General features: G+C 40.1%; 1 protein-coding gene across 8 annotated transcripts in view; it reads right to left on the bottom strand.

The window, feature by feature from the left end:
• TPK1 (thiamin pyrophosphokinase 1) overlaps window positions 1-19,020 on the bottom strand; it is a 284,419-nt gene that overhangs the window by 223,863 nt on the left and 41,536 nt on the right. For 7 of the 8 annotated variants that reach the window (XR_008975134.1, XR_008975133.1, XM_057431251.1 and 4 more), the window contains exon 2: window positions 2,937-3,011. The exons of the other annotated variant lie outside the window; for it this stretch is intronic. Coding sequence is in view for 4 of the 7 variants with exons in the window: in XM_057431250.1 (XP_057287233.1) it covers window positions 2,937-3,011 (75 nt within the window). In the remaining 3 variants the exon portion in view is untranslated. The remainder of the gene's footprint in view (window positions 1-2,936; window positions 3,012-19,020) is intronic. 8 annotated transcript variants of the gene reach the window in all.

Raw genomic sequence — 19,020 nt, 5'->3', positions numbered from 1 at the left:
CTCCAGACAACCCCTTCTGTTTTCAGCCACTAAAACCTGGGCCTCTGTACTTTCCAAATGGAATGTCTGAGACAGCTTCAGACTTTCAACCCACAGTCCTTTCCGTTTAAAACACATTTACATTTGAAACCACTTGCGAAGTAGTCCTAAAGACTAATGTAAACTGGATTTTTTTCCCTACCCATTTTTCTGTTAAACAGGATTCAAAACAGTAGCTAGAAACAAGCAGGAGTTTAGGATGTGACACAGGGTTATTAAGGCAAGGCTCCCTTTGATCCAGTCTTCCTTACAGGAACCTCCTGGACACAGAAACATGCAGCTCTGAGAAAGGCTGAGTCCTGTCTCTTCAAAATATTTTCCACTGTTAAGATAAGCTGAAAGGGAAGCTGTACAGCTTTCACTGGTAAAAACAGCTGTATTAACAGCTACAGTCAAGCACTTTCGATGGATTTGACCACTGTTCCCAGCCTTGTGTTTATGCACAGTGTATTCCCAACCTTCTGTATCCACCTTACCTTCCCACATTCAGTCTCCTTATATCAGCTCCACTTACTGAGACCTTTTCCCCTTACCTGTTCTCTTTAATTTCTCGTCATTTGGTTTGTCCCCTCTTCACTATACCAAATAAATCCCTCAGTGATCTACCAGTGATTTCTGCCATAATATTCTTCATCCTGCTTCTGCAAACTATCCCTTCTTCAGCATTTCATCTATCCAGCCTTTAGGACAGCACTAATACTATATGAATCTACCTTACACAAAGGTAACATGTTCTAGATTGGTTCACTGCAGTAATGAATATAATAGACTAGAATCATGATAACGTTTAGCTTATACTAATTCACTATTGTCACTTATCCACCTTGTACGCCAGGAGTGGTAAAAGCTGTCCCTGGAAGAGAAGAAATCAGATTTCACTGTTCTTCACAAGGCACAGGAAGGAAGTTCATACAAACTTGTACAGACTGAAACAGTTGCTCTAAAAGTATGTCAGTAAAAATAGATTTCATATAAGTGTGTAATAAGACAAAGGCTAATTAACTGCAATTGCTTCTTCCTGAGGTCAAGAGCAGTTACACCTGGGATGATTTTAGCCTAGGATATCCACACTTATCAATATGATGGGGTTTTTTAAACTCGGGACATCACGTATCACACCTTCAGTTTTACTTGACACTAAATTGACAGGGCTAATGAAACAAGTTATTTTGACAGGACAAAACCTACTTGAAAAATAACACTTATGTCTCAGCATTCTGCACTCAGTAACGTCCAACACTGCTGTAACTTAGAGAAGTCAGTCAGTATTTTATCTTTCTTTTTTCCTCTGCATTTTCACTCCATTTTCCCCCCAGTTTGTGTAGCTGGCAATATTTTGTGATGATCAACAGCTCCACTGTTTTCTTCTCACACTCCTTTGTGAGATTTCAAGCATACACAGCTGGTCACCAAGTACTCTTTCTAAGTATGTTTCATTCTTTCAGAACTTCCTTCAGTTCACATACCGAAACTCCCAAGTTCTCTTAGTCCTGCAAGTCTCTGCTGCAACTCCTTCAGAAGTAGGAGCCAGGGGAAACAAGACTGCTGACACCTACAGTAGTCCACTAGCATTGTCTGTCAGGCATTGCCAAAACCATGTCCTAGATTTACACTCCATGCCCCAAAGGTCACCCTGCCCAGGTTTAATGCAAAAGGAAGACTTAAAATTCCACTGAATAGACAAAAAGGTATGATTAACATAACACAGCAAGTAACACACGCAGAGTAACACAAGACACTAAATACTGCCATTCAGTTAACTGTGCACATCTGATTTGCTGCCTCTTTTTTAACCTCAACCTTAGAAACACAGGAAAGGTGGGACAAAGAAATAAGACCAAAATAACTACCCTTCTCCTCTTCATTATTTAATACAAAAAGATACACTGAAAGACATACTGTAAATAAAAACAATATATAGAAGCATGTTTAGAAACTTGACAGCCCTTCCACTGAGCAGTTCTTGATGATATTGAAAGAGAGCCTATCTGGGGTACAGTACTTGTTCAGATGCATTGCTTCATCCCGCACAAGTGTCTCCTTTTCTCCTTGTCTGCCTATGTAGGCATGTAATTTAGGTTTACTGGAATTAGGTGCTATAACACATCCTGCCCACTTCATCCCTTGCTCCAATTGCTTTTCCCCATACAGATACCTCCTGCCAGCCCTTATGCTTATGGTGAAATCAAATAGCTCTATCTGCCCCAGTCAGTTAAGAGGAATCTCTCTTCTCCGCAAGGTTCCCTGCCTGATAACAAGTTAGTGATGGTTCCTGTGGTTTGTCAGAAAGCTTCTGAAGGACTACATTTCTGCACTGGAGGAATTAATAGCTCCAAGCTTATGAAGATTTACATATCTCTACAAAACATCAGTTAATGTACAGCTATCGTAGCAGAGACGATGATTAGCACTGTGCTTATTAAACAAAGGAGTAGTGAAATCTGATTTGCATATTTCTGACTCGCACACAAATTCCCACTGCTTTTACAACATAGTATCTACACGGTTCATTTTATTTTGATGAAAATGAACACATTTCACTGATGACCTTTAAAGGAACTTTTGCTTCCAGACTCTTTAAAGGCATCACTGATCTACTACACTTTGTCAGCAAAACAATGATCATTCCTAAGATGCCTCTGAAAAGCTACAGTCTTACCCAGCTCAGTTCATAAAGATCCTCCTGACGTAAGCAATGCAGAGATGCAGAATTTGCATAATCAGCTCATTTGCTGCATCCTGCAGCAAGGGACATATTCTGCCGATTCACACCTGCACCAGAAGGCTGCTCTAGTTTAGAGGAAATTGCCACATTGCAATTCAAGAGACATGAAGTACATTAGCTGGGTAGCAGCTAAGTAAATAAGCAAATGAAGATGTATGCAAGTTATTATTACCTCTGCTCCACAGACAATGAAAATGACCTTTGTTGAAAGGCTGGTTCAGAATCAGAAGGCAAAACTTCAGGTTTCCTGTAAAATAAATGTTGGTTCTTATTAGCAAGAATATTGATTTTTTTCCCCTTCATTTTGCTTTTGCCATATTAATTTTTAGTCCAACCACCTCAGAGCAACCCCACTAATTTCCTTGCTTCTTTTTCAGAGAGAAAACCTGCCAAACTTCATTAGAAACCTTTTACTTGGTAGAGTTTTGCTAAACTTTTAATTTCTAAGTGACTTTTACTCACAGAAGGCCATCCTCAACAGGACACCACATCCATCCAGCTCTCACATTTAATCTCCTGCTTGCTGCTGCCGCCTGGATGCAGCATTTACTGATACGAGCTTCCCCCAGCCTCTATTAACTGGAAAGGCTGTAGCTGACTCCGTATGAAGCTGTCTCTAATCTAAGTCCAATATTCCACTCTCCTGATTGATGCAGAACTCTTTCTGCCACCAGCAGCTTTCGTGCCTATGTTTTCGTATCATGTAGAAGCTCTGTGGTAGATACACTCTCATAGATACTTTCCACATACAGAATGAAAAGCCATGCCCAAGGAGCTTAAAATCAAAGCTAGTTAAAGCAAACTTAAGCCTGTGACACTGAGGACTAAAAACCTCAGTGGGTTTACCAGCCCAACTTAATTGGGCTCCTAAAGCCTCCTGCTCTAGCAATATGTTCATTGTGATGGTCAACAATAAACTTAAAAATATAAAAGCCCAAATACAAAAGGATTTATGACACAACCACTTTGGTTTCAGAATAAAAACTTAAATCTCAAGGCAGTTGCCTGGGGTGAGATTTGCATTATTCCACTTCCTAATTATCTTGCCAATGACAGAGGAATACAAGTTCCCCCTGGAGCTTTATATCCTTAGGCCATCAGGTTAATGAAGTATTATTTGGTCATGTGAAGCCACTGTAACTGAAAAAAAGAAAACCTCTATCACAAGAAAGTCTTTTGGACTTTAGAGCAGATCCAGTGCAGCAGAAGGTTAGAGGTAAAGCTGTGGTTTAAGCCATACAACATTACAGGAGGAACCAGGTGGCAGAAGTCCAGGAGGTGCAGGAACATCTTAGGGTGGGAGTAAGGAGGGTACAATATTTAAAATAACAAATGAAATTCAGAGTCAGCAGGCACTGTTCAGCATCCTGCCTTTTGAGTGATTTAAGGTTTCACCACTGACCCTGTTCCATGCCTCAGTTGTCTAAAGCAGAAATAAAGTCTTGTCCTTTTTAAGTATCAAGAGAAACACTACTGAAGACAGGTAATTTTTACTCCAGTAAAAAGCCTACATGCTCATCACAGCATGTATTCTGTGTGGCGCTTTCAAATACCTTTCCCCTCATGTCTTCCACCTGCATTTTTGCTGACACGGTCCACACTTCTATTTAATTTGTGTCTATACAGGGGAATAATTTTACTTAGGGAATAAATTTATTTAGAAAAGAACTAAGAGGTCAAAGGACCAAGAAAAGAAAGTGAGCAAAGCCTTACTCTTTGCATAGTCTGAACTGTTTTGCCTTGTCCTTGAACTTTAAGAGAAAGGTAGAAAACAATACATTCAAACTAAGTGCCAATTTCCAGCTGCCTCACAAAATGGGACCTCAGCAGCAGATCTCCTAATGATGGTTAAGCGAGAAAGGCTGCCAGCTCCTTACATTAAATATAATCATCCAGTGGTGCCCTCCACTGAAGAGAGCCAGGAAACATGTTTCTTTTACTGATACGATAATACAGACACAGGTGTTGAAAACCTATTCCTGCTGGTGAATCACAAATGGCATTTCAGTGTGTTTGAAACCCTTAAGCCATATCAGCATATGAAAACACAGTAGATTTTTAGGGGTCTTTTGCACACCAGGAGGATTAAGATACGTTTTTGAAGCCAAGGCCTGGCTGTATGTGTCCACACAGAGCCTTTAGAGACTGATTTTCAAAGACGACACTTCCAGCAGTTTCCAGTAAGGCCTGTAAGAGCTGCTGGTTCTTGTTTAGCTGTTGCAGAGAAGTAGAGGCAGATGCCCCCAGTACACACAATTAGGAGGGGGGGGGGGGGGGGGGGGGGGGTATGTTATGGGTTGGGTTTGGGATGGTTTTTTTAAGCACAGCTCCGGGTTGAAAAAGTAGAGAAATGGAAATTAGTCACTTCAAACCACTGCAATTAATGCATGATAACATGCTCTGGTTAATGCTACCAAAATGAGCCTAAATGTCAATATATTAATGATGTTCGCTGAGTTTATATAAAGCTGCACAAAGGGCTCAGTCCTCGGTAGATGTGAAACAGTAATAAAATTGGGCTGCAATAATTTACAACCACTGCCCTAAAAACTCTCAATAAATTGGGACTTCTGATGGCAAAGACCACGTCAATGGACGGAATATGCAACATCCATCACTCTGAGAAAAACTGATGAGAGCTCACTGTGCCACAGCTCCGAGCACTCTACTGGCTATTCGTTTGAAAACAAATCTACTTCAAGGCCATTTATCTTTAAAAGCCCTTAACAAATTAGGAAGCATCTATCTCCTGGACTGTCTGCCCATCCATTTTTCACACAGATAATTAGCACCCTGACCCAACCATTAACAAAATTGTGCTCTGGTTGGACTAATGGGAAAGAGAATTGTGAAAGCAAGAAATCAGGAGCAAAAATAACCTGTCCCCAGTTATGGGTATCTCCACTGAAGCAGCTTTTTTTGCTGTTATTAAAGGAGGAACAAGATGGTCTCTTGCATAGTTTCTTCCACTTTCAGTATAATTCTCTCTTTCCTTATGTACTTTTCTCACAGCTTTTGCAGACTGAGCAAATTCAGCCATCTGCAGCACAAGCAGAAAAGAATTAATTCCTCCAAATAAAACCTCCGGCTTATTCTTGATGTTTAAATCAACACAGAGAATGAAGGGAGCCAAATCCCTCAATACAAGTCCTCTCGCACAGGAATAAGTCGTGTGGTAAGGCCCAGTTTCTATAGGACAGGAGGACACAACAACTATAGGAAGTGTTTACTTGCATTTAGGGAACCAAATTTGTTCCCCAGCTTGTTTTGCTTATAAACCTTGCAGTCTTAGAGGCGTGACTTACAGACATTAGTATTTACATTTGCACAACTACAGCAACAGCCAGTTAGATGCAAAAATATAGTTAAACAAATAGAAAATTCCTAGTCTTTGAATAAAGCTGGATCCTTTTAATCCTGCTGGAAGCACAAAGAACAAATCCCTTACTTTCCTAGTTGTTAATCAATCCATCAACAATCCCTACAAGTCCCTACTGGGACCATCAGGGAACAACCTAACCCTTTCCGAAATCTTTTGCCCTTCTCTGCTTCCCAGCTTTTCTTTAGCTGCACTTCTTTGACAAAGTTTTTCCTGTGGTTGTTTAGAGAGGACTTGAATCAAAGGTGTTGTGAATGTCTCTGACAGCCTATGCAATGCCTTTTTACCCATTTTAACTCACTCAGAAGAATTCCAATATATTTTGGAGCACACATTTGCTATTCTAAAAGCCTCCTTGGCTTCTCCCTATCACATTATACTCAGCCAGCTATTCTATAAATATTTATAATATCATCATACATTTTTTATTGATTTCCCCTTGTCACATGCCAGTCTTTGAGCCGCATGGCTGCTGGAAAGCATGTGCAAAAGGCAGATATATTTTTAAAGACAACCTTTTCTCTGGTAGCCTATAAAATAATACAAGCCCCTTCTTTGTCTCCTTCCAGTGTTAGAATAATATAGCTAAAAAGTTATTTTCATGATGCAAGGTACATCATGTAAATAAATAAATAAATTCATACTGGATTTCCTGGGGAGAAAAAGCTTTCATTGCTTCAAACAAGAAGGCCTTGGGGAAAGATCACCCCTACTCCCAGTCTTTGTGAAATGATACAAGTGGCAACACACAATAGCGGATACAGTGTGTTAAGATACCAACATGCCTTAAGGTGCTAACCAAGAATGACTCCGAAGTCAGAGCTTCAACCTCAGCAACTCGTAGTTCAGTTCATTGTTTCGAATTTGTGCTTTCCTCCTTTTCTTTTCTCCTTTCCTTTCTTTTCCTGCAATCTAACCAAGAACATTCCACAAAGAAGCAGATTTAGTACAGAGGAGGAAGCAGGAAAGACACAGTTAGTACAGGGGACAGAGGGATTTTACCATTAAATTAATCTAGAAAGTTGAATGATCATAGATGTTCAGAAAATTTCTGTACTGGTAGAAATAAATCTAGATAGCCAAGATACTAACCAAGATCCCTTCAAAAGATGCTGCAAAAATTTGCACTACGCATATTCCTAATCATATCACAGATGAGAGTCCAAATACACAATGACATCAAATCTACTTTCTCGGATATAAAATAAAAAAGAAGTGATTTGGTTTCCAGTAGCATCATTCAGGAAATCCCTGCCTCACAGGTTTGTGTTTTAAATGAACAGACACTGCCTACCAAATGTTAGAGTAGCTGGGAAGGGACAAGGCATTACTTCACAATTCCAAAATAGTGACACTGATAAAAGACAGAGAGCAACAGGCTGAGACAGCTCTTCATACAGCAGCTGAAGTTTCTTCTGCTGCAAAAGAATTAGCATTGAAATTGTGATTCTAAGAATTCCACATCAATTACATTTAGTTGGAGTCTATCATAAACCCTAAAGACAGCAGATGATAAAACCAGCAAACATAAGATAATGCTCATGCAGAACTACACTGAAGATAAGGTTACAGCTCATAAAAGGAAAATTACTGAGGCAACTTGCTATGATGTTGTTGGTTTGGGGTGTGGTTTTGTATGTGTTTGTTTTTTAATTAATACATTAAACTCTCCTATTAAATTAAAATAGGATCTACCAAAAATGCACAAAATGTCACTTTTACATCAAAATCCTTCTTAACATGCTCTGTGTATCGAAAAACTTAGCTTCTGTGTAGTGATAGACATTACAACCTCAAAAAGCTTCATGGTGAAACTCTGTAAATTTTGCTGATTAGTTGTAGCAACACAGTTAGCTTTTTCTTTGACATTCAGCAGCATTTTAGTGCAGTCCTAATGGGCTATTTGTTCCATCCATCACTGGAAAAGAAAAATCCGGAACACTCGGAGTTTCCAGTAAAACAATGGCAATTTATTGCCTTTTTTTGTAACCCTGTCTTTATGAAAAAGCAAAGAGATGCTCAGCACATACTCAGATGTTATCTAAATGCAGAGAACGTGGGATTTTAAAACTAAAATAAAGGAGTTTGGGGGATCAGTACCAAATCTGCACAATTTTCTTCCAGGTAAGCATCCATTCCAAAGTGTTAAGTCCAAAACTGATGCTCTGGAAGGAACCACTTGCCAGCTTATTGAAATGCATCATTTCATTCAGGGCTTGTTTTAAGAGCATCCACTTCCCAAGCACACTCAACTGGAACAGCCTCCACATCAGAAACAGATTAAATGTTTAATTAGACAAAAACTAAAAAGAATGAGTCCATCACAGAAGGGAGCATCCCCCAGTCACCTTACACAAAACCACTTCTCACTCTGCTGTTCTCTTTCTTGAACAAAGTTTTCCCCTTCCCTTCACCAGGAAATCCAGTGTTCTGCTGCAAGACTGGGGCATCTAAAAAACATCATTTCAAATCAACACTGAATTGTAAATGCTTCACGTGTAAAAAGTTTCACAACCCCTGCAGAACTGCCACTTTGAAAACGGGAAAACTTCTTTCAAGGCAGTAAAATCCACTCCCTGCATCTGTGCTCTCGCTAATAAGGTAGTTGTCCGCTTTAATTCAGAGAAACAGTTCAGCTTGGGCTACTGTATTAATTATAGCCACTGTTTAGAAAACATTGCGTAGCTGCATTTTACCCACAGTGAATCCCAAGCCTCCAAACAAGCAATTTAATTTTCCTCGTAAGAGTGACAAGTCCAATAATAAACCGGCACAAATTATGCAGAAGGATCACAGACCTCACGAACACGTTCTCAAACTTATTGAAGGAATAAATCAAATATGCGTGCCCAGCCGCTTTCCGTGCAAGTCTCTGCTACCCCTACCCATGCATTTTAGTGTTAATTTTTTCATGTAAATTCTATTGATTTTTAAATATTTCACAGCTTTTAATTCTCCAGGCAAATTCCAGCAAGAGGAGTAGGAAAAAAACCCAACAGTGGATTTGTACAAACAGTCCTATTGACAAGCTGCAGTGTGGTACTCTCTGGAGAGCCCTCTACAAGAGTTTATGTGGCTGAATTCAAAGCAACTAATTTTTCCACAATAAGTCACAAACGGCAACATACACATGGGATAACCCACCTACATTATTGGCCACTACTACTGATAGAACAGTGCTATGCCTTGCAATGAAAACCTGTCAATTGATTCTGGTGCTCCTCTGGAGACTGTGAGGGCTGTTTTTCATTTCAGTATGTGATGGGACGCTTCTTTTAATAAAAACTCCTATAGTCCATAGCTGCATTTCTGAGTGCTTGGGACTTCTGCTCTTTATGTGTCAAACACCTCAGTCGGGTCAAGCAGAATAAGATCACACGTTTCCCAGTAGTCAATCTTCATTTTTAGATAACTTGTCCAGCATTGCAAAGAAACCTCATGGCAGGATTCAACTCTCCAGGGCAACACTCAACTGAACTGAATTGTAAGAACTGTCTATTTAAATACAGATCATAACGATAACACTTCTTACTATTACGTATATGGAAATGATGCTTGTGCCCCATTACTAACTCTCATTTGAAAATAAACCCATCCCAGTAACCAATCACTCTAGGGAGGTAGCAAGGTACATGAACCCTGACACACTCCTGGAGAGACACACTGATATGTGGCCCATTTGCTACTGCAAGGTCTTTGGCCTGGTTTATCTCCTACCCTTGCTGCTTGTTTCAGAGATGTTGCTGGACCAACCACCCATCCATCATTCTGTGCTTTGTGCAAACAGGACTTCAGTTTCAACCTGGGCACAACCGGAAGCAGCAGGTTTGGGGGTTTTTAAACCCAAGATGTTACCACCTAATCAGTTACACCCTTTCAGTGTTCAAGACTACTGGTTTGACTCAAATTGCCTGGTGATCCAAAAAAGATAGAGACAAGTAAGGGTATGGAACATCAGTCAGATATAGCCCATCCTGTGCCATGGAAAAAATAGCCAGCTGAGGAAGAGATGAACAGGGAGTAAAATAGCAGCAGGAGGGACAATTTTCTGCAGAATGGGAAGTCTAGTCCCCAAGGTCACAGATTCTGACACAACCCTTCTAAAACACAATATAGCAAGTGCTTTGCTATTCATGGGTAGGTCCTCTTCTGAGACAGCACCCACTTTACACCTTTTAAGTCTGATATCAGTTAGACGCTCTTAAAAGACAAGAATTAGACATACAGGCTTGCTATTAAAATAATGATAGTTTTATGTCATATTTGACTTTGCTGTTTAAAATCTCTAGGCACAGAGCATTAGGATTGGAGCTTAAATCTATGACATTTCCATTTATCTGAAAAATAAACACAAATTACTGTAAAACATTGGTTTCTAGTTTTGACCTTTTTTCCTCAAAAAGCTAATAAAATATCTTCACTTTAAAGAAACTTTAGGAGTTTCTTTACATCCTTTGCATCAAAAGGAGTGTGACCAGCAGGTTGAAGGAGGTGATCCTGCCCCTCTACTCTGCTCTCGTGAGACCTCACCTGGAGTATTGTGTGCAGTTCTGGTGTCCTCAGCATAAAAAGGACATGGAACTGTTGGAACAAGTCCAGAGAAGGGCCACGAGGATGATCAGGGGACTGGAGCACCTCCTGTATGAAGACAGGCTGAGGAAGTTGGGGCTGTTCAGCCTGGAGAAGAGAAGGCTGCGTGGAGACCTCAGAGCAGCCTTCTAGTATCTGAAGGGGGCCTACAAGGATGATGGAAAGGGACTCTTCATCAGGGATTGTAGAGATAGGACAAGGGGTAATGGGTTAAAACTTAAACAGGGGAAGTTTAGATTGGATATAAGGAGGAAGTTCTTTACTGTAAAGGTGGTGAGGCACTGGAATGGGTTGCCCAGGGAAGTTGTGAATGCTCCATCCCTGGTGGTGTTCAAGGCCAGGTTGGACAGAACCTCGGGTGACATGGTTTAGTGTGAGGTGTCCCTGCCCATGGCAGGGGGGTTGGAACTTGATGATCTTAAGGTGCTTTCCAACCCTAAGTATTCTATGATTCTAACCACTGACTTTCCTCTTTAGTGCTCCCCCAAACTGCTACTGCTATTCAAGTAAGTTCCAACCTTAAATGAAAGCCCAAGACAGTAGCTCACTTCCTAGCTGCTTGACAGCCACATCTAACATAATGTCATCCTGGCATTCTAAAAACACAGGATCTCATTCTCTGACTACACCATGCTAACAATACTTGTTATCTGGGATGCCTTTATTTCCAGGGATACAACTAGATGTACAAACTCCCTGCCTCACTTGAGAACTTCAGCCGTTACTGTCAGCTTAATCTTCACGCTAGGAGAGTAAGGTGACTTCAAGGAATCACAAGGCAGAGAAGGCAGATGTCAGTAGTCTCTTTGGGCAAACTGATACAAAGCACAATACCCTCAGCAAACACTCAGCTCTGCAAACAGTATAATGCCATCTTATTTCACCTATGATCAACAGATGTGTTTAGGTATTTTTTATAGGATTCACAAAATTTAATGGATACCTAATGATTTACATATCAGAGCAGTGACCAAAGATCCACATGAAAGTGTAAGTGCCTGACTTCTCAGCACTCAAAACCCCTGGCTCTGCTTGCCACCAAGCACTCCACTGACACATCAGTTATTGGCATTAATACCTCCCATGCACATAAAGGTCTCATTTCCATCCGTACTGAGACGCACCTGAAGTTTAAGAGGCTGACGTAACCTAATGCCTCCTTTGATCTCAAATCACCGCTGTCCACCACCTAGACTTTTTTTCTACTGATCTCATTTGAAGGACATGTTTGAAGTAGCTGTTCTCAGAACATACCTAATAGATCTGGTTTCCTTTCTAAGAAGTGGGAAGGAGCTTTCATGAGCGCAGATGAATAGCTGGAGCACTCCCTCTGGAGGCTGATGCCCCACACTCAGGTTCCTTTTCTGTCAGAGGGAATTGACATCCAAATCCCACTTCAGTCTCCTCCCCAGACACGATGTTATTCTAAGGGAAGCAGATTCTTCCCTCCCTGCTCCACAAGTTAAATAAATGGAATCCTTTTCAGAAAACAATAAACAGGATGGAAGTCCGGCTGCAGTGCATTAACCCAGATAGAGTTTTGAGCTCCAACACTGACTTGTCCAAACCTGTTTCACACGTTGAACAAATCCTCCAATTACTTCACCATTGCATTACAAGAACCTTATAGCCACAGTTGCCTCCTTTCTCATGTGTGATGTGCTTTCAGAGAAGAGCACAACCTCTGGTTTTGTGGGGTATTTTTGAGATGAGTGGTTCTCTCACTATCTTCAGAAGATTCGGCACTTGGGAGTCACAAGAGGAGGAAATAACTTTCTGCAGCACAGCATAAGATATCTAAATCCAACAGAGCATGATTTTAGAAGCTTTCATTCTTCTTGCTGCTCGTGGTATTCCCACTGACAAGCTCAGCCTGATTTCTTCTTGGTACACTTACTCTGATGGATTGTACTCTTTCTATATCCAAATTCTCCATCTGCCCTGTATACACAGCCTAACTACCACACTCAAGACGAGCACACTGCAGCTCAAAGTCATACGTGCATTTCTGAACAGCCCAGGGGCTAAACTCCAGTATAGCGTTGTGAGCGTAGACAGTAACGTCCCATTTTCAGAAATGGGAAAATAGGCACTATGCGACTGCAGGAGGATCACCCTCCTGTTCAGCAGATGAGCAAATACCAACAATCAGAATTCCTTTCTGCTTCTCAGCCTGATTATGAAGCACAGATGGCTTCTAGCCAAATTCTGTTTTGGGCAGTTTTACTAACCTCTGTTTTCCTGTTACCCTTCCACCATTCCAATGCAATACAGGGTATCTTACTGTCCTGAACTCTAGTGTACTCATTAAGCACTTAGTTAACTGGGCATAGTGTTCAACCTGGCTACTACCATGGACCTTGGAGTTGGTTGTTTTTCTATTGAAAAGGTTCACTGCGTTTGAAAGAGTTGTGTAAACTGTAAGTGATCTCTGCAACCATCAATTACTTACTCCTCAGCTGTAATGGGTGAGACTGATGAGAAAACTCTCAGTGATTCCCAGGATCTCACCCCATATGCTTTGATGAAAATCCATGCTGAGACAGTAGGTTCTGCAACACCTTATGCCTCTTTGGACTGGATACCAGAGAAGACCTTCATGCCCATACCACCTTTTCAGTCTCGCTGTTTTCCCAAAGCACATTCTTCTGTACTTTGAAGGGAGTGGATCTTATGCAGGGTCACAAGTGCTATCCAGAAGGTCCAATACAACAACAGGAGCTTTCAGAGTGGTCAAAACAGCCCACATTAGCAGAGGTGGCAGTGGGAGGGTGTTTAGGACCCCAGATCAAGATTCTGTAAAGAGTGATAAGGAGGAGGAGAACATCTTCCACTATTATAATGAGATTCCTTTTAACAGATGTAGGAAAGAAAGGCAAGGACTGTAATTTGCCAATAACCTTCACAAATGTTTCACTTCTAAAATAATGTCTTTTGTTTTCATGAGCTTCATTTTATTATTTCTAGAGTTAATTTTACCTACTGGAGGCAGCTCAGTTCTGCTGCCTGTCTAAAGACATTCGATAACTTTACATTCACATCTTTTACCAAAACATTTTTAAGACCTAATTCTACCTATTTTACAAATAGATAAATCTGCGTCTGAAGAAAACAAGTTAAAATAAACAAAAAGCTAAAAAACCCAAAGCCATTGAAAACTGCATTACATGATCAACCACATAAGGAATTTTTATGTTCCTGGGACAAAGTTCCTCTTCAGATACTATTCTGCAGTATGTCATTGTGTTGCATCTGGCAGAAAAATAAGACCCAAAATCATAGTTCTGTGGACTGAATAGCTCCAGTAAGCTATATGGTGGGCTTACTAAGATCAGGAACTGGCCAAAATTTGCATTTTGGAATAAAACTACTGCATTATAGAGAAACAAAAGAACACTGCTGAAATATTGATGCTTCTTCTAGAGGTATAAAAAAGTTAATTGCTGTTGAAAGTTTCAGAATGAGAGCTATACTTCCTTCATTTAACTTTTAAACAGGATTGAAAAAGCACTTTGAAAGTAAATGGTCTGATAGAATTAGAGGGATCACTCTGTAACCTGGTAGAACAGGATACCACATCCAGCAAATACAAGCTCACAAGAAAGCAGGCCCTCACAAGATAAGAGTCATAGAATCATAGAATAGATAGGGTAGGAAAGGACCTTAAGAGCATCTGTTTCCAACCCCTCTGCCATGGGCAGGGACACCTCCCACTAAACCATGCCACCCAAGGCTCTGTCCAACCTGGCCTTGAACACCGCCAAGGATGGAGCATTCACAACATGCCTGTAAGTAGGCTGCTTACACAAGTAGTCCCACCAAATCATGATGTCAATCCATTCCCGTAAGATACTTGTCACACAAATAAGGTTTGGTGGGTTTAGTCACTACACGAAGTTTATGATAACTCCTTTTATTACAAGCCACTTGTGCTTGTTTATAGTCCCTTCCTTTGACATGCTGCAGATCACATAAAATTAAATATAACTGTTACTTCCTTCCTTCCTCCACAATACAGTAAAGCCTGTAAACAAAGACAAGCTCTGGGACCATTAAGAGAGGCCCTTGTTTGCAAACTGTCTTTCCAACTGGCTCCTTCAATTTCAATACTAAACCTGTCAAGCTTAATTAAGAGTTATGGGGCATAACCATTTCAAAACCATAAATCCATACAGCAGAGAAGTAACATGACTGCCATAGCGAACATCTTTTTTTAAATAAGCAATATCTCTTTCTGAGACCTAATACAGGTTCCTTATACACAACTTTGTACTGTAAATATCTTTATTGCTTCTCCTGCAGTGAATATAAAGACCATCATAAAATAATTTCATCCTGATGCCTTCTGCTTTATTTGACTATTTAAAGTGGACCTCAATGCATATCCCACTGCTTACACTGCTATTTCACCCAAATTCACCATAGCTTTTTGTGAGCCTTCAAAAACTCCGCAGAGAACGGCATTTCTCTCCAGCTTTAACATTTTCTTTCTAAAGGCTCCTCCTTTTGAGTGTGCACAGCCGTCCACACCTCATCACAGCCTCAAGCAGAATGGTACTGAGAAAGAAGTACCTAGAACTCAGTGATCAAAACGCCTTTAACATTCAGCACACCCAGTCTGAGACACCAGTGACCAAATCAAAAAATCCACAATACACTTGTACTGTAGGCTTAGAGTTAAACTTAAAGCCACCTTACTCATTCCAGGGACACTACACACTTGCTTCCACGTTAACAGTGCTTGGATCTGCCACTAGAAGCTCTGCTGAATCAGTATTCTAGTGAGCATGAGACCCATCACAAAAGCCAGTGCAACCTGAATCATATTGGTACTTTCAACAAGAAACTGAAATTTAACAGACAACTGCTGACAGTGCTTCAAAGGCTTGAGCTTCACACTATTTGACAGATATGGAAAACATGGATTTTTGCCATTTTCAGTGTTAACAGTGTCCCATGTACAGTCTTAATATTAACTTTCATTTATTTGAAGTGATTCTGGGGCCTTTACAGTAAAGAATCTACACTTGAACATCCAACTCCTAAAGGATTAAAAGCAGAAAGGTGACTAAGACAGTATCACGTTTATTACTATTTCTTAATCTAATGATTTTTTCAATACGATTACATGAGGAAACCTTTGGCTACCCTCATCTGCTTCATGAGCTAACAGAGTAGTTGAATTTATAGAACCTACTGATCATCTAACAGTCTACAGCCACCCCCTAAAATAAAAGTTCCCTTAAAACCTTAAATGGTTAACATCTTGATGAGCATTTTTACGTGTTAAGCAACATTTGGGTCAACTTATAGGAGAAATTATAGCCAAGCATCTAAATGCACAATTTATGCAAACTAAACATAGCTGTATAAGATTTTATCAGCTGTTTATCAGATCCAGAGAGGCACAGAAAATACACCCTGACCAGTGAGTTCATACTTTTTGGGAAAAGATTCTAAGAAAAGGATCTAAGCCTCTCTTCTTCATTACCCCACCTGGAAAATGTACTTAATAACGCTTTGAACTTCAATTTCTATTTGGAGATCTAAAAATCACTTTACAAAGGTACATAAGCATGATTATTCTCATTTCACAGTTGGCCTCACTAAGTACAGAGATTTGCAGCAATTTGTATGAGAAGCAGTGTTCTCCGGTGAATAAGTTAGGAGTCTGAAATTATCTCCCCAGGGTATTCATCCCAACTCAGCTATAAACTTCAGTCTACACTGATACCCACCAGGGCAAAACCAGACACAGTCCAACTGAAACTGGTGGGTTTCTGCATGGGAAATAAGAGTCCAGCACAGAAAATCATGACAATGAAAAACTGTTGCCTAACAGTGATGTAGTCAGTTAAACCCCACTTTTCTGGACAACGGGGAGGATGGTCATCACATGGGTCATGACAGCATTCAGGCACAAAAATATTCACAAAGAAATTAAATGGCACCTTTTCAGAAGAATAAGGGAACAATAAGATACATAGCAGTGGACAGCCTGGTGTTTGATCAGAACTCCTTAATTACCATCATCATAATTTTTTCTCCTCTTCTGTTGACAAGAAAGCCTTTCACCCCCATTGCCTGTAATACAGGGTTTTTTTCCACTATATAATTCCTCTTCTGGACAACAGCTCCTGCACATTGCAGCAACCTCGCCTGTGGGCTTCAGATTTTGTCATGGAAAAAACTTCTGTTTAGTAAATCCAAGGATTCGGGAAAATATGAAGAGCACCTCTTCCCTGATAACTGGAATCATTGTAGAATGTTTTACCCTCAAATATTGCTTGGTCACTTAGGTTAAGCTTTAACCAACATTCCCAATCTCACACCACATTAAAAGCTAAAAATGAGTAAGTAGGACAGTATTTTTCTCTTTTAGAATTATGGGAACTATACAAATTGTGCTTATAGGGCTAACAGAGAGAAGATTTTTGAGGTTGCAACTTCTAATCTATTATCTGTTCTTCAAAAAGCTGCTTACTTGCAAGGTCCAGCCTAAACTACAATAGCCCAGAAAGTCAAAAGAACCTCTCACTCAGCAGCTTCTTAAGTACTCCACTTTTTTCCCCTTCATATCGGCTGGCCAAGAAAGAACATCAACGCAGTCACAGTTGCATTAAACAAAAAACATGCTTGCAGACTGTTAACTTGAAATAAACAGAGACCTTAAGTATTTGCAATAGTTGTCACTAAAATCAATCTGCTCATTTGTACTTCTCTCAGCTGTAGTAGCCTGTACATGTAACGCTTTTACAGACAACCAATTTTGTTCATAAAGGAGAAAAGCATAAACAAAAGTGATCTGTCAAAACAACACAACAAAAAAAAATCTTCAATGCTTTTAATTCAATCATTGTTCACTGAATTTAATATAGAATATGAGTATGAAATAGATCAAACTACTTTGCCAAGCCCAATCCATCAGACAAAGAACAGAAGATGCCAAACTGGAGTTCTAATAAATCAAGATTTTTGCTACAGAGGTTGACACCCCTGCAAAGTTTTGTAATTCATAATTCATAAGCAAAAGGTCAAGAGGACTGTTAAATAATTCAACTGGCGTAACAGAAGAGTTTTCTTTCATTTCTCTTACACTTCTCACAAGCACAGAAAAGCCTGTTCAAATTAGTCAGAAATAAAATCAAGAGCTGGACCCTCCCCCCATGGTTTCTGTAGTTTAACTCAGGATAGCATCAGCTCTCTTTGTGTTACAGTTTTGTGTTGAGGCACGAATCCGTAATGGATTCATGGCCAGTGCAGTAACTGCGATGCTGGGTCTTTGGAGATTTTAACAATGCTTCTTTACACAGTTGTTTCTCTAACACTCCTCGACAACAACTACAGTTAGTCAAGCTTTAACACACAAATGTGTGCTCCTGATGGTGACAGGCAAGAACAAAAACTCTGGGTCATAAGTGTAAACCTAATGTGTTTAGTTTGACCACCAGCATGAAGATCTCTTGATCAGTTCTGCAACACACCATGGCGAGTAAGTTCGTAAAGAGGGAGATTTCAGTGACAGCTCCTTTCTCTCCCCAGCAAGGGCATTTCAGGGTCCCCCATCTGAAGTGCCTCCCATCCACCTAACTTACAAGCTTAGGGAGGATGGCATGGGGGAGCCCTGCACTCTGCCTAAAAATCCACCAGAAAAGAGAAGCTGCAGAAATGGCTGCTGTTTTAGTGTACTTCCATGGTTAAGAACTTCTGCTTCTGCTACATTCTAACTGCACTACAATCAAAGCAAAGTTTCCTGTCAGCAAGAACTACTGTAAATACATGTTACTTTCATCTTAACAGCTTTCAGGCTTCTTATGCCACCTCCCACTTCTTCCCTAAAGCCACAACTGAGATCTTTATTGACTAATATGACAACACCTAACAAGAGTACAACTGATATATTGTAGGTTTGATCTTATCTACAATGCTCATATGCCTCTAACAGATGGTTCATCTGCCTGATTTTGGAACAGGAGGTAGCACTGTGCCTAAATGTAGATGAACAGAAAAAAAAACCATATCAAATACAAGTTACATTTTAGAAAGGATATTCAAAGAGCATCTCTAATTATGGGCAAAGTGACAGGAAAGAAGGATGAACATCAGTCCCTTCAGGACTGCTTTCATTTGCTGGTTCTGCATGTGCATATGAATAAATCTTTAATAAATATTCATAGTTTTTGCACCAGGACAAATTTAGAGGAAGCAAAGGAAGTCAAAAGAGAAAATAAAGAATAATGGAAGCATAAAGATATCTGTGCACATACACACATGTGCACACACAGCA

This window comes from Pezoporus wallicus, unplaced genomic scaffold, assembly GCF_028554395.1.
Source record: "Pezoporus wallicus isolate ANWC-B61680 ecotype Strahan unplaced genomic scaffold, APGP_CSIRO_Pwel_v1 scaffold_11491, whole genome shotgun sequence".
Classification (NCBI taxonomy): domain Eukaryota; kingdom Metazoa; phylum Chordata; class Aves; order Psittaciformes; family Psittacidae; genus Pezoporus; species Pezoporus wallicus.
This window is presented reverse-complemented; position numbering and strand designations above follow the sequence as displayed.